This window comes from Mus caroli, unplaced genomic scaffold (assembly GCF_978045245.1).
Source record: "Mus caroli unplaced genomic scaffold, Mus_caroli_1 scaffold_7, whole genome shotgun sequence".
NCBI classification, from domain to species: domain Eukaryota; kingdom Metazoa; phylum Chordata; class Mammalia; order Rodentia; family Muridae; genus Mus; species Mus caroli.
Window position 1 is genome coordinate 50,413,102 of NW_028227262.1, and position 24,427 is coordinate 50,437,528.

Below are 24,427 nucleotides of genomic sequence, written 5' to 3' on the forward strand. Positions count from 1 at the left end.
TATACTAACTTTGCGGAAGGTTGATTTTAACACTCTAAATAATCTATGGGGAAGAATTCACCTTGACGTGCTTTGATGCTGAATATTTTATGCTTGGACAAAGAGCAGACTGTAGGTCTTTCACCAAGCACACTCAATGCACTTGAGTATGGGTTACCAAAAATGCTGAAGATTTTTTTCTATTTATTGTTATAGCTCAAATCCTTGTGTCTCTTGTAGGCTTTAAGTGACATAAATATGCATTTCCATCTGCACATCCTTGTCAGGAATAGTTCTGCAGGGAGGTGTTATGCCACCCAAGTTCTTCCAGAATAGAGCCTGTTAATCCTGTTACCACTATAGAAACTCACAGGAAAAGTCTACCCAGGCCACTACTGCAGCTGCTGTGGCTGTCCACGTTCCAGCAACCACACCCTGGGCACCCAAAGGAAGCACAAGAAAATTCCTTACGTAGGAGAGGATGTACAGTGTTGACCTTGGTTTTTTTACTTAGCGCAGCAGTCTCCAAACTTTTTACTGGAAATCTTGTAAATCTTTAATTGGAAAATAGCTGCTGGAGTGGGGTGGACACTAACCCTAATTAATACTCAGGTACATACATATGTGCATACACACACACATAAAGAGAGAGACAGAGATACAGAGACACAGTGAAAGACAGGGAGATAGATAGAGAAAATTGGCACAAACACCACAATATTAACTTGAATATACGATAAACCATGCAAAAATTTACCTTATGAAATAAATATACTTGTAATATACATATATAGAAAGCGATGCTCTATCTTCATTAGATAGGCTCATACCTCCCTGTAGGCACACTTTTGCCACTTTGGAGACTACTGGGATAAATTTCTACCAGGCAAGCCATTAAGAATATAGGTCTTAAACTCTCAGCTGGGCATCTTCATCGATTCTTGAAGTCACCAGGGTACACAGCAGGCACAGGACCAATGGCTGAGCATGTGTTCTGTTTTTCTGTTTCCTCCTCTCTTTATCTTTCGCCAGTGAGATGTGACTTCTGGTGTCTCAAGCGTGACTATGTAGACCTTATATTCACCCCATGCTTGTACAAGGCCACCATAGATGGAAGATGAGTCCGTAAAGGCCTGGAAATCAATAAAAAATCATCCAAATCCACCGCTGGGTATATCTGTCACCACCCAAGAACCAAGGCTTTTTTTTTCTTTTTAAGAACCCAATTAGCATCCATCCAATAAACACTTGAAACAAGAATTTATTGATCTATAAATACATAATAAGTATTTTAAGTGCCCAATCCCATGTAACATGAGAGTTTTCTAAATTACCCAGAATCTAGTTGTAGAAGGAAAATTCCACAGAAAAGCAGTGGACATTAAAAAAGAAATCCTTCCTACCCCTTGTAGCAGTGAAAGGCTGTTTATTCAGCTGCTGGAAATTGCAACTAGAATCCAAGTTCCCTTCAAATTGATAAAAATAAATTATTGTAATGGTAAATTTTAAAATTGGCGACAGAACCAGAGTAAAAAATCTTCCCTGTTTTCTTGATATAAGTCAAAATGGACCAACTTTTTTCTGGAAAGCAAGTTATATCAATCTTTTCCTATGGACTCAAACTATAGAAAGTAACAAGTATGAGAAAAGACTGACACGTGTTAACATTTATTTTCAAGAGTATTTGTAACAGCAAAAGTAGAAGCGACCCACATTTTATTAGATGAAGAATTGACAGCCCCTGGGACTCGCACACCCATCATGAGATTTGTTCCTTGTTTCCCACTCTTTTGAGTATTCCGTGTATCCTAGGTGCTCCCTTGGAAAGATGGCATCTTAAGTGTGGAAAGGCATACACTCCATAAGTGAGTAAACAAATAAGCAAATGCAGAAAATTAAATAGGAACGGAATTAAAATCGCTGGTGTTGAGGTCTACTGGATTACTTCCGACAGGAGGTTCTTGGCCCAGGCACCATTGACTCTTGAAGCTGCCATGCTTGTAGGTTTGGGGTGGCAAAGAAAGGGAGCACCTCTGCACACTGTTTGACAGCCTCCCTGCTTTCTGCCTTTTTACTGTGAATAAGAACCATCTAGATCATGACAATCAAAGCAGACATTCCCAGAAGATCCTCAGGGGAATGGTGACAAGGACTGACACAGACTGGGTGAGATGGAAGGCCTCTTTGAGAAGGTGACTGTTGAGCAAAGAGTGCAGGAATGTTTTAGTAATTAAATAATATTCCATAATGCCACAATACATGTCTGTTTAATGCTTGCTAAGACAGACAGGGCAATTCATTGGTTAGGAGCCTCGGCTTCAAGCCTGGCTTCCTTGGTTAAAACCCCAGCTATGATTAGTGGTAAATGAAATACGTTCTTTGTAGCAATGTGCCAGTATAATCATGGGGAAACTAGGAGTGCAGTTTGCTGCATCTACCAACATGGGGCTGCTGGGAGCTTGAGATAAGATACTACAGACAAGATTCTTAGAAGAACGAGTTTGTATTTATATTCATATGTTATTTTAAGTCAAAAAGTACACTAATTGGCTCTTCAAATATACACTAATATGTTGGTAGTATAATTATAATCTAACTAATATGTGATAATCTTTACCAGGTTGAATATAGCAAGAATTCTAATACAAACTATCTTCTAAAGAACTATATAAACTCTGACAAGGATAAGTTTGGTTGGATATTGAGAATGAAGACAAAGACCATCAATTACAACTGAGGCTGCACTTTTACCAATGGCCTTCCATGGCCTCTCACAGTGCCATCCTCAGCTGCTCTCCATGATCCCTTCATACCTTCAAAACCAGTACCACCTGGGTGTTTTTTGTACATTACCAAGTCCTGCTGCAGCACAACCTTGGCTGTCTTTGGAGCAGAGTTCCTTTGTGCTCTCAGAAAACACTTCCTAGAAGATTTCACCACAGTGATGTTGGTCTCTTCTTAATCACTGCTACTTCTTAGCTCCAACTAACCAGCAAAGTGCAGCCTCAGTTGCAATTGATGGTCCAGGACTAAAGGGGTCATGCAAAGGAGTTGAGGCTAGGCACCATGAAGAGAGACTATGAGAGGCTATTGGTGAAGTCTAGTTGCAGAAGACTGCAGTGTATTAGAGATGCCAGGACCATGGGATTATCACCAAGAACAGCAGCAACAGTGAAGTGGAGTCAACCAGAGCCTAGAGTGCTACTGAGGGCAGAGCTGGAGATGTGACCCAAGACCTTTGGAGAATGAAGGCAAAGGCAAGAGGATTGAATCCAGAATACCTCCCCAAGGGGTGAGTCCACTGTCACCTGAAAGTTGAGAGGCCCACTTTCCAATCGTCACTCAGCTTATCAATCAGTTGAAAAGCAGGTAGCACTTGCTTTCCTCCAGACACTGTGCTCGAGCATGCATGCCTTGGGAATCACAGCAGAAAAGGAAGAAAAAAACATCCATGACAGTCAGAGCAGAAGAAACTTAAAGAGCTATGATGAGGATTTCAACTCAGCTTCTTGAAGTTTCCACTGGGACCAGACAGCAGGTATAGGCAGCTTCCCAAACTAAGTGGGAAGCCAACCATTATTTACCCAGATCTGCCTTGAACATACGTCTAAGGTGTGTCTCCTCATGATGTACCAGCAAGATCAACTACCTTGAAGAAAGGCAGTCAGCAGGGAAAGAGTCATTCTGCAAACAGTCCAACATCTGATTGGCACATCTGATGACTGTAGTCTGGAAAACAAGCCTGGATGACTCTAAGAACTGGAGGCACAGATAGGCACTGAGTGCAGCTCTGCTTTTAGCTGTGCACCTAGGAGGATCCACTGGAACCTTCGTCACCTGCCTCGTCAGCCCCAAGCAGTGACAGTACTCTACCAGATCCTTGTGAGATGGATATGTAACAGTGTGCCTAAGAAACCTTAAGCCACATTCAAGGATTTGGGATAAATAAACTGACAGACACAGCTTTAACATGGTAGAGAGTGTTTTCAGGAGAGCTTGATCGTTTACCATTTATATTAAACACGAAGAGCGAAACACCCGGCTGTATATGATCTGCCGCTTATGCCTGAGTTTATAGCCTGATTGGCTTGATTCATGTTTTTTCAGAGCCCTAAACTCATTAGCCACCCAGTACATGAAACTATAAAAGCGGCTTGCTATTTTTTTTTCCTTGGGTAACATCATCTTTATTTCCTGAGACACTACTTTAAAACATTAAACTGGAGGTAAGTGCATAAAAATGAAATGGGGACTCATAATTGCAAACTGTTTTCATGTCGGGAGAAGATTCAAACGCCTCTTAGGTCTGCACTGCTCCTTGTTACTGGCTCACAACCTAGCTATAAAAGTATATCATGAGCCAAGGTCTGCCTACCGGGCAACATGGGACAGCGAGCAGAAAACAGAGAGGATTGCTCATGGCAGTTAGGCACAAAAGGAAGAGCAAACCAACAAGACAAAAGCAAAAGGACAAAGTCCCAAAGCTGGAAATTTGTAGTTGTAGGGGGAGCCTTGGAAGAGGTCATCACAACTCTCTACACTCCTCCTGCCCCTCTCTCTCTCCTTCTGTCTGTCTGTCTGTCTGTCTCTCTCTCTCTCTCCCTCCCCCTCTCTCCCTCCCCCTCTCTCTCCCTCTCTCTCTCTCTCTCCTTCTCTCTCTCTCCTTCTCTCTCTCTCTCTCTCTCTCTCTCTCTCTCTCTCTCTCACACACACACACACACACACACACCTCTTAATCCTTTTCACCTTGAACAGTCACTGCTATTATTTCTGGAAAAATAATATACTTCTGGTTTTCTGCTCACATTTTCAAAAAAAAAAAAGATTCACTAAGGCTGATTGAAAGGGGCTTTAAAATGTCACCTCTTCAGACCCTTGATAAACATTTCATCGTATGTCTCTGAGGCCGGGTTGCTGAAGAAGACAAACCAAACCAGTGATACATAACACCACTGCTTTTACTGGAAAGTCTTTAAAGGCTGTGAGAGAATTAGAGAGAGAGGAAAAAATAAGCCAGGTACATGTGTCTCACTTATTCTGCCCTGAAGTCCGATTGACTGAATTCAGGGCTTTGCCTTATCCTATCTAGCAGCAGCAGCAGCAGTCAAATAATTAATGTCTTACTTCCGTTCTCTTTAAATGGCGGAGATGTCTATAGAAGTTTCTTGTCCTCAGCTCCACAATCAAAAACAAAAATGGGTTTTTCCTTGAAAATCTGCCCTCTCTGAATATCCATCAGCTTTGGCTGATGGGTCAGGATGAAATGTGACATCTTAGTTTGGCTTTGTTCTCTACTGAATTCATTTCCCAGTGTTGCTGAATATGAAAATAAGAATGTCCTGTGTGTCGGCACCCACATGTAATCCCAGCTGCTTGAGAGGCTGGGCCGAACTGATTCCAAATGGGAAGCCGGACTAGGTTTCAGGTAGTACTCAAAGAAAATGTAAATGTAAAAATTACAAATTCAGGCCCTAATAGTCTGTACCAGGCTTGATCTTGTTCTGTGACCTCTGATATTTTGCATAGCGTGTGTTTTACTGACCAAGCTGTGGAAAATATAGACAGCCTAACAGTGAACACGAATCCCAACATTAGCATGGACATCATAAAGTTCTTCATGGGCCAGAGTATAAATATATAAAATACATAAAATATAACATATATATTATACACGTTATATATATATAACATATATATATATATATATATTGTATATATATTATACACGTCTATCTTGGTTGGAGACAGGGGTGCATATGTTCTCTTTAACACCTTCTCTTTTTGCATTGCCTCCCAAACTCTGGGGTTATAGGCATACACCACCATGCCCAGCTAAATTAATTTCCCCCCACAGGGTCACTTGGATGAACTAATCTTCCTAACCACAATAATTTGTGAACGGTTTGGTGGTTTATACCTTGAAATGTCACCTGTCTGCCTTGGTCTGACTTCACCCACAGATAATCACACCACTAAATTCTAAGTGGTAGTTTAAGTCCAAGGGAAAATATAATTCAGTTACAGCTTAAAGAATGGTCCTTGCATTTGAAATGCACACTCTCAGTGTATTGTTGTAGAAATAAAATTAAAATCAGTCTACCTTACAGGCTTATCTTAAAATTCTCAGATAGGCTTCAGGAGTTGGCCTCACACAGGAAACTGTTACTAAGGCATTGCCTGCTTCAAAAAAACAAAAACAAAAACAAACAAACAAAACAAAACAACAACAACAAAAAACTTGGTAACAGAATGGGAGTTAACTGAGACTAGGAGACTAGAGAGTCACCTGAGGAACAGCGAGCCATTAGCACTTGTGTGTGGGGGGTTGTGGGAGGGACTTGCCTTGATTTTGTGTTTTTCTTAAAGGAATTATTTTCTATCAGAAAGTGGAGTTTAAAACATTATTTTGATAATAGCATATAAACTTGACATGGTGTTACACACCTGAAATCTCAGCACCTGGGAAGCAGAGACAGAAGGATGGCCAGTTCAACGCCTGACTGAACTATGTAGTGAGACACCCCACCACCACCCAAAAAGAAAATCAAGGACTTTAAATGCAGCTCAATGGCAGACCATTTGCTTAGAGAGTGCATGGCCCTGTGTTAGATGTCCACAACCAAAATAAAGAGCCATTTAAAGAGAATGATCCAGATTGGAAGGTGCGGGAGCAAGTATGGGAATGAAAAGGCAGACTTGATCTTGAAAGAGGAATCAATGGAAACTTCTAAATTACCAGTGGAAGGAGGGGACCAGACAAAGACTAGTCTCAAGTCTAAATAAAAGGAACAATGACCATACAAGGAAAAGAAATTCAGCCATGGGTTCTCCAGGGATAGGTAGAGTTACCCACTTCAGTAAGATGAAGGGCTTAGTAAAATAGGCTGTTAAATGGAAAAGATGTGACTGGTAACCAAAATAAAGGATCCAAAGGTCCATTATAATCATGAGAGTGTGACTTGTGGTGACAACAGGCCTTTAAAGAAACTATACACTGTCTTTTTTCTTTGAATTCTCCAGCGATGAATAACAACTGAAATGAAATTTCCACTCAGCCAAGGCAACCTGGCTGGGAACAGGCTCACAGCATAGATTCAGCGGCAAACTCCACAGAATCAACGCCTAGGTTATGAGTGTGGACAAATGCTACCTTAGATAAGGGGATAGGAAAGAAGTGAAGGAGATAGGGAAAAAGGGAGAGAGGCAGGAAGGGAGGAAAAGAGGGAGGGAGGGAGGAAGGGAAAAAGGAGGGAAGGAGCAAGGGCCAGGTCTTACATGAGTGGATCTGTAAGTTAAAAAAAAATGAATTAAAGGAGAAAGAAAGAGTAAGTTAGAGAAATAAATAGAAAAAAGAAGAGGTAGGGAAAAAAGACAGGGAAGGATTAGAAGGAAACAAGAATGAAAAGAAAAAAAACTATATCAACAAGACTATGGTCAGGAGCCAGATAGGAAGAGCAGTTACCCATATTTCTTGTGTTATGGACTTAGAGAATATTTGGGCAAAAAATTTATCAAGTCACATTTACTGAGCAAAAAATGAAAACCACTGAAATGTTTCCTTAATAACTTAGAGTAAATAAATGAATAGCTGCTGTCACATTGATTCATCTATTGCATGTGGGTGCTCAATAAATGTTAATTGAATTAAATTAATAACATTTGCTCAGCAGTAATAAAAAATTAATTAACTGTCTGTCTTACTGTTGCTTAGTTTATGCCCACTGGTTCTTACAATTACTTCTAACCCAAACAGGGATTTTTCTATTACAGTGACTTTCAGGATACACTTTAATCTTTTTATTTTTCTAAGAACTAGAGAGAAGCTCCTAATTTTTGTCCCAATTTTGGTTTGTATTTTAGGGGTGGAAATTTTATTTTCTTCAAGTTAATGTCAGGAACTATGTATAACATCCCAAATATAGTTTCACGGGTTCCTTATTTAATTCTAAAATACCAGCTCGCGCAAAGGATATGATGCCACTTTTCCTTGTGTTCCTCCTTTTAGCCCATGCTGCTTTTTAATACTTTGGAGACAATGTCAAATAACACTGTAAAGGGAGAAATCTGGGGGAATTATTGTTAGCATTCCAGCTATAAAAAAGAAGGAAGCTGTCAGTAACATTCACCCCCCCCACCCCACCATCAAAAAAAAATGTGACTCACTTCAGATGTCAGAATTCTGGGTTGAACAGACTGGGTTCTGAATTCTGCTCGCGTGTCAGATGATTTTTTAATGAGCATCAGATAGTTCCCACTGGGGGATTAAAAAAATAAAAATATAAACAGAGATACAGAGTTAAAATAACTTTATGAATGGCAGTTTAAATTCTCCATAAAATCCTCTCTGTGCAAACCTGGTGTGCTCCAAATGGTTGCTTAATGTAGCAAACCACTTACATTCAAAATGCTATACTTAAAAAATGCTGTACTTAAAAAAGTTGTTGCAAAATTAAAAAGAGAATCATATACCACTTGGCTGTAAACTGTGCTCTCTGCATGTTTTTACATTCCAGTAACCTCTATCCAACTTTTTTGTTGTTGTTGTTACAGAATTACTTTGTGCAAAAGCAATTTAAATTACATGCAGTCTGACTGTGCGTGATAATTTGAACTGATTGTTAATGAAGTCTGTTAGGCAAAGAGCTGCTGTAATCTCTATAGGCGTCATGGTTTGCTATCAGCTCTCTCCTGAGCTGACTTTGGACAACCCACAGTAGCCGTTCTTCAAGTGTGCAAGAAATCAGCCATAATTTATTATGCAGAGAAAGGAGGTCTGTTGAGCTAAGTTATTTGCAAGACTGGCCTTAAGGTATGAATGCATCTCAAGTCTTAGGGTACAGCGATATTGCTGATGTGTAGTCTCAGCCACTAAAAAACAGTTACTTGAGATAGAGGCAAAGAATACATTAAGGACATGTATAATATTTATAAAAGACAAAGATAAGAACAAAGCTCTTGCAGTCCCTGAACTCAGCTCTCAGTTGACTACAGTGGAGTCCTTGGGCAACTTACTAAAGCCAAAGTTCTAAACCTTGAGACTTCTCATGCATCCGCTCAATCCAATTCTAATTCTAATAACTCATGTAATATAGTACTAACTCGTACTTTTCCCGTGTAGTAAGAGAAGTCAGCAGCAACCTCTATCTCCTAAACTCTTTCAGACAGGTGTTTCAGTGATGTGCTTGATCAGCAAGAATGTAAAACTCGATATATGACAGAGGCACACTTAGACATGTGTTTTCATAGAAAGCAATGGGTTTCAACCCGAGCAATTTTGTCCCAGGATAGAAATATGACAATGTAAACAGTAATTTTTTTTATTATCATAGCTTAGGGAGACAAACTACAACTAAGTATCTCCTAAATAGAAGATGATAAGGTGCCCTTATGTATCCATTGTCTGGTTCAAAATCTTGACACGGCTAAGCAATTGAAGAGAGTATTTAAATATCCATCTTAGTGGGAAGTGGCTCATGGTTGGATGTTTTTTATATCCAAGTAAGTAAGGAAAATAAACTTATTTTCACCATGACCATCACCAACATTATTGTGTTATTAACATGGCAAGTATTTCTTGAGTTGGAGGAGCCTAGAGTTTGCCAACATGTAATGCCAATTCTATTTCCACATTCAGCATTCAATACTACATTAATTGCTGTCAACAATAGATGTTTTTCCTGAACCCCTACTTCTGCCAATCTTTTTTAGGGTGGATTAAACCACTACCAAGGGATTTAAAGCCAGCAGCATATGGGAAAGGGAATAAAAATTAAACATTGTCAAAAACCAAGGCTGTTTGGAAAATTGGAAAGAAACAAAAATGGCCCACGATGACTGCATGTGGCAGACTGTTTGGTCTTCTTCCAGTTCAAGACTTCAGAAAGAGAGACCATCTCATGATGGGTTTTGAGAACCCCTGATTGACAAGTCTGTAGATTGATCTTTCTCTGTCTTCCCCTCCCCAAAAGCAGAACTCCTTAGAACTCCCAGACTCATCTGCATGTTGGATTGACCTGAGAAGTTTCAGTAAAGTCCCCAAGGGATGGTGATTTGGTGGGGCTGCTAGGGAGAATGATATTTGAGCTTTTGAACAGGTCAGCAACTTTAATTTCTCAGCTGATTGGATGCTAGAGATGTTTCAGAGAAACACATTCCTCTAAAAGAAAAGACCAATTGGAAACAGGCCATAAACGTGGACTAAGAAAGAGTGGATTTCCCACACTGAGCTGGGTTTTCTCCTCCAGTCAGGTCAGCCTCACTCAAGTCCCCCAGTGAGCACTGCTGAGTCACCCCAAGCCCTGGACTCTCTGGAGAATGGAATTCCTAAGCATGTCTTTTCCATCTCTCAACAGTTCCACCTGAGGATGCTCCTGGGACCAGCCTGGGGTGTGCTTAAGAATGTACTCACGGGCTTCCTCTTTTTCCATCGCAGGCCTTTGTTTATAGATGTAGCTGTGTTAAATATCAAGCTGCCCTCCAGCTTTGGCCTCCCTCTGAAACAGCCAGATAGAACACAACTTTTCTGCACACACCCCAGTTGCTAAGGTGTGCTTGTGATGGGCACATTGAATCCCAGTGTTCATTCCAGTTTGGACTCTACTTACAAACTTTGCTTTATTACAAGGAATGATGTCATGAGCTTTTTCAACTTTCCCTTTGCCTCTTCAAACTGGAGTCTTGGCCAGGATGTTGCTGGGAACTTCCTGAACCCTGGTTTTCCCAATTGATTATGTCCAATAAGGTATGTTCCCCAGAAGACAACCCCAAGGCCAGAGAGGCCATCACATGCATAGGCCTATATAAAATGCCAATCCCTACATCAATGTAATTTATGTATGAAAGTGGGACAGGATGTTTGCAGAGCTTTTTCTGGCAGAAAACCGAACCTATAGACTGTTCATCTACACGTGGCTAAGTTTTTCTCTTAAAATAGAAGAAAAATGAAGTTAGTGAAATTGAAAACAGCACAAGCAAAATGAATAGTGATTTTATTGAGACCATTGGAAGTTTCCAGAATCACCTGGTTTCTCATATCCATAGTATTCTATGATACAGATGCCAACACAGTAACATCTTGTTGATCTAAGTGAATGAGTTCTTTGGTTGGCCCAACTCACCATCTGAAAAACTGATAGTAGAAAAATATGTTTCAAATTAATGAGAAATTTAGTGTATATAAAAATTTGTGATTGTACTTTTCAATTCTATCTCAAAATAACCTTGTTTGATAATGTTGTATTCCCTTTCATGGGACTTTATTTTCTCCAAGTGCAAAATGTAAATTTTCCTGCAAATGTCCCATCTTAGATCACAGTGGGTTTGTATATGTGTGTTTTCTTTTTTTCCTCTAGATACACAACTCACGAACGAAAAGCATGGAGACGAGAAACCTATTAATGCTATCGTAATAAATTCAGTATCCGAATTCAGTATCACAGATGGACCAGCCCAGGAAACCCCCAATGAGAAAAACCTGTCAGGATCGAGCACTTCACTCTCTTCCCTCGAAGAATGCCAAACGAAATTTCCCTACCTCCAAACTAATACTTCAGTTCATCGGAGAGATGCTGATGGTACGTTTCTCAGAATACAACCCATCTCTAAATAAAGCTCCCAACCCTAGCCCTTGTAAAATCGCTACATATGCTGTTAGGAAGAAAAAAAAAGGTCTTTATGAATATTAAACAGGATGACTTTGATTTGAAACCCTGCTGAATGACATGTGTCAAGGTCACTTTGTAGCTAGGAGGTGCTTGGCAAAGTGTTAGCTTTCAGAACTGGGAATCGGAGGCTATGCGTTTTAAATAGCTCAGACCAGAACAGCATTCTCGGATGGGGCTGGAAAACCAGTAAAATCAAATAAAATTTCTTTTCTCAGAAATGAGACCATTCTGCCTGTTACTTTAAGAGTATGGGGCAAAGGGAGAACAGAGTGGGAATGTAATTAATTGTTGGAGACACAGAAATGTGGAACTGGGGAGATGGCTCAGTTAGTGAGGTGCTTGCTATATAAGAACGGGGACCTGAGTTCAATGCCCAGAGCCCACAGAAAGAAGCTTGCAGGGCTGGTGCCATCTTAATCCCACCACTGGGGAGGTTAGAAACATCAGATACTTGGGCTTCTCTGGCCGACTTGGTGAGGTCCAGGCCACTGAGACACATTGTCTGAGAAATCAAGGTAGAGTCTACCTGAGGTTGACCTCTGGCCCCTACAAACATGGACAAGCCCCACCTCAAACACAGATTTTAAAAATGGCATAAAATATCAAGCTGCTTATACCAACAGTCTTTGGGCATGGGTTGACTCTCAGAGGTAATTCACCGGGTATTCTGATCAAGGGCAGCCGTAGACCAACACACCTCAGGTGCTGAGTTCACATTGATTTGGTGCTAAACAGTCAGGGAAAGAGTCAAGTTCAAGCTCGTGGGTCTTCTGCCATGGTAAATGAAGTTTCTCTCAGAGTAACTTCACAATCGCCTTCACAGGCAACATGAGCCGCCCCGAAGATCAGTAGTATTCCAAATATGCCTATGGTTCCATTGAAATTAATCCCGACTTCTCAGAAGTGCTGATCTCATCTGATGTCATAATTCATTGTTGAATGTAAGAAAAATAGTGAAAGCTTGTAACAAAAGCCCCTTTGTCACCACGTTAATTTAACTCATGTTTCTGAATTAATTGTATATAAGAGGACAGTTTAGGGTTTGACCTTTTTGCTTTAACCTCCCAATCTCAGTCTCTTAGTTATATGCCAGAGTTAGTAACAAACTACCGGACAGTAAGGGGCTCAGATGGAACAGTGTGCATAAAGTACCTACTGCAGAAGCTGCCACGTAGAAATTGGACTTCAGCTTTTCTTATGATTGCAGTTTTTGAGAGGAAAGAGAGAGACTTCCACCATGTGTTGCAAATGTGCTGTCTTATGCAAATGTTGCTATGGATACTTAAAGCAAAGACTACAGACTTGGTTGGTTAGGGCTTGCCAGGAAAGAATGTGAATAATGAAGTAAGGTAAGGAGAGGGAAGAGCGAGGACTGTGGGAAACTGAAGAATCCCTCCCTTAAGGGTCATTAAAACATCACTTCTGAGAGATGGCTCGGTCAGTCACCGATTTGTCTCCCAAGCACATGGTGGCAAAGCTAGACCTCCCGACCCCATGCAAAGAAGCCAGTATAGTGGTGAGTTTGTAATCCAAGCACTAAGGAAGCAGAAGTAGCAGTACCCCTGGGCTCACCACCAGCCAATCATCAGCCACTCAAGACTACTGTGTAAGCTCTAAGTCGATATAGCCTGACTCAGGGGAGGTGGACAGTGTTCCTGGGGATGACAACTCAGGTATTTCAGTATTTCTGCAGCATGGAAAGTGTGTGTGTGTGTGTGTGTGTGTGTGTGTGTGTGTGTGTGTGTGTGTGTGTGTGTGAGAGAGAGAGAGAGAGAGAGAGAGAGAGAGAGAGAGAGACAGAGAGACAGAGAGACAGAGAGACAGAGAGACAGAGAGACAGAGAGAGACAGAGAAACAGAGAGACAGAGACAGAGATAGACAGAGACAGAGAGACAGAGAGAGACAGAGACAGAGAGAGACAGAGAATCACTTCTTTCATCCAGCTCAAATCAGAGGAAACAAAAGGTTTAGACTAGATTCTTCTCTTCTCTTCTCTTCTCTTCTCTTCTCTTCTCTTCTCTTCTCTTCTCTTCTCTTCTCTTCTCTTCTCTTCTCTTCTCTTCTCTTCTCTTCTCTTCTCTTCTCTCCTCTCCTCTCCTCTCCTCTCCTCTCCCCTCCCCTCCCCTCCCCTCCCCTCCCCTCCCCTCCCCTCCCCTCTCCTCTCCCCTCCCCTCCCCTCCTTTCTCTTCTTCTCTTCTCTTTTCTTTCTTTCCTCTAAAAACAAAACACAAAAAAATAGGGTCTCTCTATATAGCTCTCTAAATATTGTCCTGGAACTCACTATGTAGACCAGGCTGGCTTCAAACTTACAGAGATCTATGTGCCTCTAGTATCTACCAAGTCCTGGGATCAAAGGCACGTGTAACTATACCCAGCTGAGATGCCATATCTCGAAGAGTTCTAAAAGTATGTAAAATATAAGGATGTCACATAAAACTTCTAATTATTTCAATATTATAAATGTTTTCTACCGACTTTCTGGCACACTTGGCATTTCCTTGTGTCTTTGGGCCAACTTTGACCTGTCGACCAGGGCTTCAGTCTAGGATGATGCTAATTAAGCTTTGGCTAAGATGAAGGGCAGACATGAAAATGAGCAAGGGGGTAGTTGCAACAGAGTGTTTTGGTGGGCTTTACCAAGGAGGCAGAGCTGTTGCTCATTGTATGTAGCAGGATAATGATCCCAGAATTAGGAACTGTCGTAGTATATAGCCACAGACATAATGTCTATCACAGAGCATCTCTCTCTGTCCAGGTGGGAGAAACCTGAGAGAATTATAAGGTCAAGTGACTTCCATTCTCAGGGAAGGGGGGACTACTCCGTCTAAATAGTGACTAATTCTTAAGAGCCTCATGGCAGGAAAATAAGATTTCCCCTGTTCAGATAGCAAAGGGGAACCAGAAGGATGTGTAAATAACGCTGTTTACTACATGAGCTGACTGAGACCAGTAGGACCCAGAAAACTCAGGTTTTAAGCTGAGGATTTAAGTCATAAGCTACCCTCCCTTGCTCCCTTTGTAGGAAAAAAATTCTCCCCAGTGAAGTAAGAACTTTTGGTACCTGGATAAAACAGCAAATGAAAAGATTCAGAGTAAGTCTCACTGATCATACTAAATAAAATAAAACAAACCAAAACCAAACAAACAAAGAAAAAAAAAAAAACACCATTCATTATCCCAAACATCGAGGAAACCAACAGTTCAGCCAGCCTCTCCTCATTTTAGGGAATTTTTGATAGTAATTAATTTAAAGGTACAGACAAATTCAGAAATGTCTGTTGGGAAAACAGAAAGGAAAACGAGAAGACTGTGCCTGCTTTTGTGGAGTTTGTGGTTAATTTATGTTCGAAGCTGTAAACAAGTGCATGGAAATAGATGCTTCGTTACTAGTATCTATTATTAATATCCATCGCCCCCATTGAAAACAGGGTGCAAAAGGCTCACATAGGCAGATTTTGTAACATGTCTTGCATCCATTACCACAGCACACAGGGTATGCTCTCACGGGAACTTAAAAGGGTCTTTACTGAACCTCATAGTCTCTATTCCAGAAGTTTGTCAGTAGCTACGGTTCATCATGTGTGGTCTCTTTCCAGAAGAGAATGGAAAACACACCCAGGTTACTATGCATTCACCTGCTCCTATGTTCATAATCTTCGACTCGCAAAAGTATCTTTTGGAAAAGGAAGCCAGGGGCACACATCACCTTAGATAACAGGCCCCTTAGAAAGTAATCCCAGAAATAAGCCTAATTGATGTATAATTTTGAATTTCAGACATCTCATCCAGGTGGAAGAAGAAACTCATAAATACAAGATACCTGCAAAGAATAGTCTTAATTACACCATGGGCTACTGAATAAAATGATTACATTTTCTACACTGTAAATTTCATACAATTAAGTGTAGTGGTGTCACCTTATAAAGTGTTTCAATTTTATAATTATTTCAGTCCATTTACTCAGAAAAAAACACAAGCACAAATTTACCAAGCAGCCCCCAAATCTAGTCATTCTACTTCTAAAGGAGTGACGTGGATGTTAGTTGTGCTTGTCTGAGCTTAAATACATCTTGACATATTTAAGGAGCTGTTAAAACTGATAACATCAGGGATGATAGCCCCCGGTGGAGAAAGGCATTCATTCACACTTTATTTATTCCCATTCTACATTACAGACATGCATGGATAAAGAACTTAATGCCAGGGAAGGGAAACCAGTTTTGATGCTTTTGGACCCAGAACCTTCAGTAGTCAGTTGGTGCTACTGTGTTAAGAATCTGTGGCAGCACACAGATACACAGAGGCACTGCCTTGGGGCCAGGGTCTTCTGGTCTCATTCTCTTTCTATGTTGTTCTAGGGGAGAAATGGGTGAGCTTGTTGTTTGTCTGTCATCCTCTGTAAGAACTATGATTGTGACACTTGGCTTAATGACTGCCAAGGAAGCAGGAGAGAGTTTCTGAAATTAAAAAAAAAAAAAAAAAAAAAAAAAAAACCTCCCAGGAGCTACAGTTGGCAACAGTGGAGGCTTCTGGTTCCGTTCTTCCCATGTGGGGAAATCACGCCGTGAGACAGAAAGCTCACTACACGAGGCTGACCCCAGGTACACATGCGGAAAGTCTTGGCTTTGTTATCATTTCCACTATAATTAAACATGAGCCTTCCTAATGAGACACATTCTCCCTCTTAATTAGCCAATCCCCAGCAGAATTCTTAGCACCTCGAAGCTGCCTTAATTCTTCTGTGTTATTAGAGTATCATCACTTAGCACATTCCAGCTCAAAAGGACCCTAGGGGCATAGAGAGGACTTGAGACAACCCTCAGAAGGATTTGCCAAGGCTTCTTGCTCACAGCCAAATACAGCTGTGGCAGTTTGGCCTGCGGGTCTTGGATCATCTCCTACTGCCTTTATTCCAGGTTTAGGAGGCAGGGCGGATGTTCTGACAGCAGTAATTAGAGATGATGCCAGGGGTGCCAGGTGGTTCAATAGAGAGGATTTCCTGTGCAAGGAACTTGTTGCAAAGGTGCTAAGAGAGTTGAAAAGGTCAGTGCAGCAAACAGTGGAGTGACCCAGAAATCCACACCATGAGAAGGCTCTTCATACCGTGTGCCTTTTACACCAACACTGGACTGAGCTTATAGACATGTAGCAATTAACCAGTACTAGACAGTACTTCATCTTATTCAGAACCATGGGAAGGAGGGCTGGAGAGAGGGGCAGGGGGAGAAGAAGTTACAAGAAGAGAAGTTAAGAGTATTGACAGTCAGAGGTGGGGGGCGGGGGGGAGGGGACGGGACCCAGCAAACACCCATAGCAACAAGCAGAGCTGGGATAAAGCAGCAGAAAGACCCTGGTTTTCTTTCCTTCTCCCCCATCCCCCTTGGCTCCTATGGAGGCCTCCCATTGGCTGAAGCTAGCCAGTAGTCATGGAAATAACCTGACCACCTACACTGCCAGCCTTGTGAATAAGAAAAGGACGTGGCTCTCCAAATCTCACACATGGCAGGAAAAAAATAAATAAATGGAAGGCAAGAAGAAGCATGGGAGAGCATAGCCAGGTCAACTTCAAAGCTCCAGAAAGTCCTGAGTTTGTGTAGCAACTACCCCACTTGCTGAGGTTTCTGGATCATGGCATTTTAAATCCTCTAAGCCCAGAGACTACATCTATAATCCAGGGTCTTCCTAAGGGCTGCCTGAGACTCATGTGAAGCACAGAGAGCTGTGAATTGGCTTTAGGTGAGATGTGGACACATGGAACAGTGGATCTAGAAAGAATTGGGGCTCTACCACTTCACAGGGATATCCATGACACTCTCTCAGTGTTGTTCCTTTCCAACTTAGTCCCATTCACTTATTGATCCAGTGAGAGATGGCAAGCTGTGTGTTTGAGCAAGAGGCTCATTTAGAAGGAAGATGTTTCAAGCAAAGAATCTAAGGTTTTGAGTATGGGCTGGGTGAAGCTACCACCAGGAGAGAGCATACTGCATGCAAAGGTCTAGAGCTAGGTCTAATTCAAATACTGGGATTCAAACACCATGTTGATATCACGGTGAGTAAGGAGTGCGACAAGGCCACAAGTGGGTGAACCAGGCAAGAGGCTGGCGGGAAGGGAATAGGAGAGGCACGATGGCCAGCGATGATCCCAACTTTCTAGTGACTTCATCAAGGTACTGCCACCCACAAGAGTAAACTGGGAAGGAGCAGATGTATGTCATAGAGAAGAGGGAGGCACAAAATAGGACCTGGAATTAGTAAGCAATATATTCAGGAGACACTGCATATGACCTAACCATAGGAAGCCAGATACATTGCATGCTACTCTTTTCAACTGGCCAAAAGAGGGGACATTAATCATGAGCTATGCCTCTAGATATCATGCTTATTAAATACTTCAGCCCATGAAGGTACAAGGGAAGGAAAAATATACTCAATCTGGAGAACGGGAAGAGCTGGACTTGTCAAAGAGTTGTAGAATTTCTTCTGAACCATCTAAATTACTTTTGTGCAAACAAAAAGTCCATATGCAAAGGAGTTCGACCTGTTGGTGTAGTATTTTTTTAATACGCCTTTTAGGAAAGCACAGTGCACACTTGAAAGTTCAGAGAAATCTGTTTGCAATTCATTAATGTTCCCGTGGTTTTCTTAGGCAAGAGGCTTTGTCTTTTATAACCAAATAAACGCGACGGACTTAGAAACAGGGGTGTGGGAGGCAGTTCTAGTCTCACGTGTAAAATAGAAGATGGAAGAAAACAAATGCCAATTCAGGCAAAGAATTAGGTCCAAACTCTTTGGGTAAATAAAATCTATAGTGTTCACCAGAAGCACAGGCCTCCAGAGCTTGTCAGCTGACGATACAACTGAACCAAAAGATCATATGCCCTCCTGAAATTACAAAGCCTTTTTACAAGCAGGCTTTGCATACTCTACTAAGAATCACCAACTTTAAACATTATGGTCACCTTGATTCCTGCTCTACCCACATCCAACCCAAACTTTCAGCTTGATGAATAAAGGGTAGGACTCAACAGGGTCATTTTTATAAGACCACAACTCTAAGTAAGGCTCTTGAGGCTCCAGACTGAGGGATTGTGTCTAGAGTTTGCTTGCAGTATTTTCTGCTGAGAATAACATCTCTACCTTGACCTGATAAAGGTGAAGTTGGCATGGGTGAAATCAGATGAAGTTGTGTGCTACACATCCTCGACCTTTGACATGTACTCTTCACGAAAAGGCTGAATAAAGTAGAATAAAGTCCCTGAACTATTATGAACTTACTCCTGAATTTTTGTAGGTGGCTTGTGGTTGCTTATGAGAGATGACTGAGTTGGCCATATGCTGGAAGCTGGTGTTAAGGGAATAAAAATATAGCCAGCCTGGCAGGGAAATGAGTATGCATGCTGCAGAGGTAGTAGGGAGAGGGCTGCCTGCACTATAAATTCTGGGGCATGGCAATCAAAGTCATTATAAAAGCCATGGTGTGTGTGTGTGTGTGTGTGTGTGTGTGTGTGTGTGTGTGTGTGTGTACACGGACATGCGTGCAGGCACGTACACGCATGCATGCATGCTAAAATCATATCTTTCTGAAAAGAAAGAAAGGGGGAGTATAGGAGGAGCAGGAAGGTAGAAGATTGCTATACACCTAAACCCAGAATTCATGTTAGAACTTTGAATAGTGCAAAGCAGCTTCCTTTAAAATACTTGCTCCTTCTTAAAAGAGCCTATTTCTAAGTACTTCCTTCCTTTAAGATTACCCAGTTTTTGAACAACTGGAGAACAAAACTGTGCTTGGTAATTGCACCACTCTGTAAAATCTTGCCAAGCAAGCACAAGGACATGAGTTTGTATTACCAGGACCCACATAAAAAGAAAAAGCCAGGCTTAGGAGCACGTGACTGTATTCAAGGCTGGCCTTGAACTTCTGGCCCTTCTGCCTCCACTTGTCTACTGCTAAGGGAAATCTGTTCTGAATGTGTATGCAGCTGTCATATACTATAGTCAGGAAACCAAGTAATTATTAACATGCTTATTGAAAACAATGGATTCTTATGAAACTCAAATTTTATAGACTGATAAATCCACCTGAAAGAGAAATTTCTCCCAACTCATGCTAGAATGTGATATTTAACCATCAACTATCTTCAGATAACTTATTAATTGGGTTGTGTAAATTATTACCTGCTCTTTTACCAAAAATAAAAAACAAAAAAACAAAAAATATATACTTTTTGAGACTTCTAAAACACACAAAAGATATAATTTTAACAAGAGAACTCTACATCATTTGAACTGACTCCCTTTATGAAGCAAAAATATATAATAATCTATAATCTATCACAGCTGTTTGGCTAGAATTACCAATTACCTTCAGTACCTCAGAGATTCTTTCCAGGTTTTTTAACAAGTCTGCACAGTAAATTTTTAACCCAATTTTCTTAAAGGCAACTGATAAGATTGAAACCTCTTAGGTAAGAGATGACGAGGTTCTCCATGTAACTTGAATACAAAATCAAGGCTTTCCATGGCTACAGGAAGATGGAGACAAGAATTAAAAATAAAACACAACCCAAAAATCTATGGTTATTTTAAAAAGCATTTCAATAAAGTTTGGAACTATGCTTTTCGCTCACGTCTGAATATGGGTGCGGTGGACTTATGGGAGACCATGTCGAATGTGTATTGAAGCCGCGTGACAAACAGCTGAACATCTGTGGTCTCTCTTTGTCCCAGGCTCTAATGGCTTCTGATCTAATACATATAGGAAAGGCCTGTTGTCATTCAGAGAGTTGCAAAGACTAGTAGCTCATTCATTGCCTTCCCAGCACCTCATGGGCAAACGCAATCAAAAGGTTTAGGGCAAAATTGACATCCCTCTTGAAGTAACTTGACTAGGCAGAATGGATAGGGAATGTTCTGCACGTTAATAACACAATTCCTTAAATAGTAAGTAATAGGGTGGAGAAGCCGGGAAGACAAGCCATCCACACCAGATTGCATGGCTGGGGAGGCAGCAGCTAAGTGAACAAAGTGCTTTCTGCGCAAGTGTAAGGGTCTGAGTTCAGTTCCCAGGGCCCAAGTAAAAAAAAAAAAAAAAAAAGTCAAGCATGATACTGTATTATATATGGAACCCTAGACCTGGCAATGGTCTGAGAAATGTGGATCCCAGAGGACCACCGCATCAAAATAGCATCCTCCGGGTTCAGTTAGAGGATGCTAGCTCAGAAAATAAGCTGGAAAAAACAACTGAGGAAGACACCCCAGTGTCAGCCTCTGGCTTCCCTAAGAGCCTGCACAAATAAGCACACATACATAAGAATAACAGTGATGTTTCAGTTACCCAGAACATCTCCACACCCGTCTATGTTTGACTGACACTCCCATATGTGTTAATGCTAATTTTCTTCCATCTTGCTTATATCGTTGGTCCCGTGTCACAGTAAATGCATGGTGTGCACAGGCATGAAGATGTTTATGTATGTGCATCTGCATGGATGCAGGTATTGGGATGAAACTCAGATCCTCATGCTTAGGCAGGAGCCACTTCTCCAACTGAGCTGTCCCTTCAGCTTGTCCATTGTGCATCTTATCATTTACAGTATTCCCAGGTGTGGAGTGCCACCCGAAGAGTTTTATGTAACATACAATTGCAATGGTCGGGTGAGGGCAATTAGCAGTGCTGTCTCCTCAATTGTTTTTTACATTCTTTTTTATGTGTGATTCACATGTACTGATTTTCTCTCGTTCTTTAAACAGAGGAGTGTGCCTCCCTAATCCTCACCTGTCTCTTCTGCCAGTTCTTGGACTGCCTTTTCATGCTCCCTGACACGTGTGAGACAGTGTGCATCAACCTGTGCTGCCCCTCTCACAGGTACTATTCTGCCTCCGATGAGAACCATCCACACAATGACTGCAACTTGACCTGCGATGTGGACTGCAGTCTCTTTGAATCCTGCCATGAGACCAGTGAATGCCTGGAGCTGGCCATGGAGATATCAGAAATCTGTTACCGATAGTGCCAGAAAGGATTAGCACTCAGGCGTTTCCTTAGAGTGCATCTGAGATAAGAGCTCTCTCCATGGGCCCAAATGCAAGGACCATACATGTTTCATGGAGGCTCTAGGCCATTTTATGTTGTACCTGTCTGGGAAAACTACTACTGTCAACTTGTTCCAACTTTCACAATCGCATGTCTCGCTGCAAAATCATTCTTGACCACATGTGTGATGAACAAATCCCAAATACCTCTTAAATGCCATAGGTAGAAGATATTTCTTGACTGTTAAACAGCATGCTAAAGCAGTCTGCGCTCTTGACTTGGTAGCCTGCATTGTGGCTCCAACTTCATTCATGAATTCAGGACAAATTATGCTTTCTTGTAGGCCCCAACACACACTAGTTCTCTTTCTGACGGACTCATGCATAAACATTATGCATTATTGGTTATTATTAATAATGTATTGTGTAACATCATTTTGTAATTAAAAATTTATTTATACAGTCTCTTAAAATTCACTTATATGTACAGTTTAGGTAGGAGAGGGAATTAAATGATTCAGAAACCATGTTCTTATAATTAAAGCAGATGTCTTTGAAACCTCTCCAATGAATCTTGAATCTGGTAGACTTCAGGAGAGCCCTATAATTCTAGACCGTATCATTATCTGTCTGTTGCTGCATCCTAAGAAGTCATGCATTTCCTTAATTACATAAAGATGCTTCTTTATTACAATAAGCAAAAATGGGAGCCATGTGCATGTTTCAGGAATTTGATCTATGATAATCACATCTTTGCCTTCCTTACTTCTGTTTGTCAGGTACAATAAGCACCCGGATATTAAAAAGAAATCAGTTCACTTCACTAAACTATTACATATACAGGCACCTAAAATAAATACGCATGCAGGGACTTGCTCAGCTCACTCCCCAATACGGCGTGTATGCTTTGGAAACCATATTTACCATTTTATGTTTCCATTAACAAAGTGACTGATGATTACATTGAAAAGTTCTTTCTACTTACACTGCTGCAAAAGGCATGGTGTACGCTACAGAATTACTTTCATATCAAGCAAATCGAAACACACACCTAGCAGGAAAGGAACATCAAGTTTGCTGTAACTCGGGAATCTCTACATACATGGTAGGTGTGAAGCAGCAAGGGAAATGCTTTATATAGACATGCATGTACGGATTCCTGTGTATGGAACACACTGTGTTCCATAGGAAGTACAAAGCACAAATCCCAACCAAAGAGAGTGGACAGTCGAAAGTAGGGTTGAGAGACATGTGGGTTGAAAGAATGACCACTGTGGCAGTCCCCAAAATAATCATTTGGTTTTTGCAGTGTTGTATTCTACTGCTTTGGGGTAATGGTAGATGAAAGCAATGTTTGTTTGTTATAGTAAACTAGCATACCTTTTCTAATCTGTAATACATTTTCTAACATTGGACAGAATCGATCTTAAAAAACTACTGCTAAGTTGCCTTGAGAGGGTACTTAGCCTCTTTTAACTTGTTCCTGGAAGTAGGTTATATCCTTGGTTGACTGTTATGTTATCCACAGGCCACAGAGCATGAGACTATATGCCATTCTCAGCCCAAAACAGTTCTCTTTCTCTACCATTCATAAGCTCAAAGGCACAACCCTAGACTCTATGTGTGTAATTTACAGATCACTAAAAATAAGAAGTATCAGCAGTTCAAGGTCTCATCAGATACATAGCAAGTTAGAGGCCAACCAGGGCTATCGTAGATGTGTTATGGCAATTATAGAAAACACAAAGGAAACCCTAAGAATGTGTGACTTCAAGATGACATGTTGAGTTCAGGACAGTTCCAAGATCCTGACTTAGGGTCTAACTGCTTTCTTACCCAATAGTTCTTTGCTTGTTTACATCACAAACACAAAAACACTACCACCCTGATAACACACAGTGGCAGCCTTGAACCTCCTATGTTTCCAACTCACCCCACCACCCTGGATCCTCTCTAAGCACCCATCTCTTGACTCACATCCTAGCCACTGAAGAAAGATTCATAGAGGTCTCTGAAATCCCACCCCAAAGTACTTAGATACATGGTCTCATCATTCTGTTACATTCATGTTCAATGTTTTATCACCAATATTTCTCAACAATATGCCCTCAATTTATGTAAAGATTATATACTTCAAATATGAATACAATGTTTGTTGTTTAGAGACATGAAAGTCAGTAGTTCCTATTTGACAATATTTTCTGGTCCCTCTAAAATCCTCCCATGGCCTTGCTTTCCCCAGCTTGTTAATTTGTTTCTCATTCTGCGTATGCATCATGCTCTCTACCAGAAAGGGTCAGTTATACAAAGTGTGAAATGTCTTTCTTTATAGCCAATAATAAAATATTATCCTCTTTGCAAACATGAATGGTGTTTTCAATTGAATTCATACACAATAAAACATGTGCAGCTGGGGAAACACAATTGCAGCGGTAAGCCAGATCAAAGCTGAACGTAGTTATTGATTAAACACAAATATCAGGATCTGAGAAGGCCTGGGTATTCTACAGCAATGATGAAGGCCTGTGATTACAAATTGAGATAATGTTGTACTTCAAGGTATGCCTTCTTAGGGAATGGAGCATTCTGATTTAAGGAAGCACACTAGAATCAAAGAGATTAGTGAACATGCAGGCTTTGCAAAGAATGGAGAAAAGAGATGCCCCCCTCCCACCCAGATCCATAACCACATAGTTACATTGTCTTTGCTTTGCTCCATGAATTTTTATAAAACCATTGCTCTTCTAAAAGCC

The 24,427-nt window shown here is 41.0% G+C and overlaps 1 protein-coding gene across 1 annotated transcript in view; it reads left to right on the top strand.

Annotated features, from left to right (window-relative positions):
• Mdfic2 (MyoD family inhibitor domain containing 2) overlaps window positions 1-23,774 on the top strand; it is a 104,596-nt gene extending 80,822 nt beyond the window's left edge. Inside the window, exons 3-4 of the mRNA XM_021165710.3 lie at window positions 11,331-11,552; window positions 21,393-23,774. Coding sequence (XP_021021369.1) covers window positions 11,331-11,552; window positions 21,393-21,652 — 482 coding nt within the window. The 3' untranslated portion in view covers window positions 21,653-23,774. The remainder of the gene's footprint in view (window positions 1-11,330; window positions 11,553-21,392) is intronic.
• The last annotated feature ends 653 nt before the right edge of the window (window positions 23,775-24,427 follow it).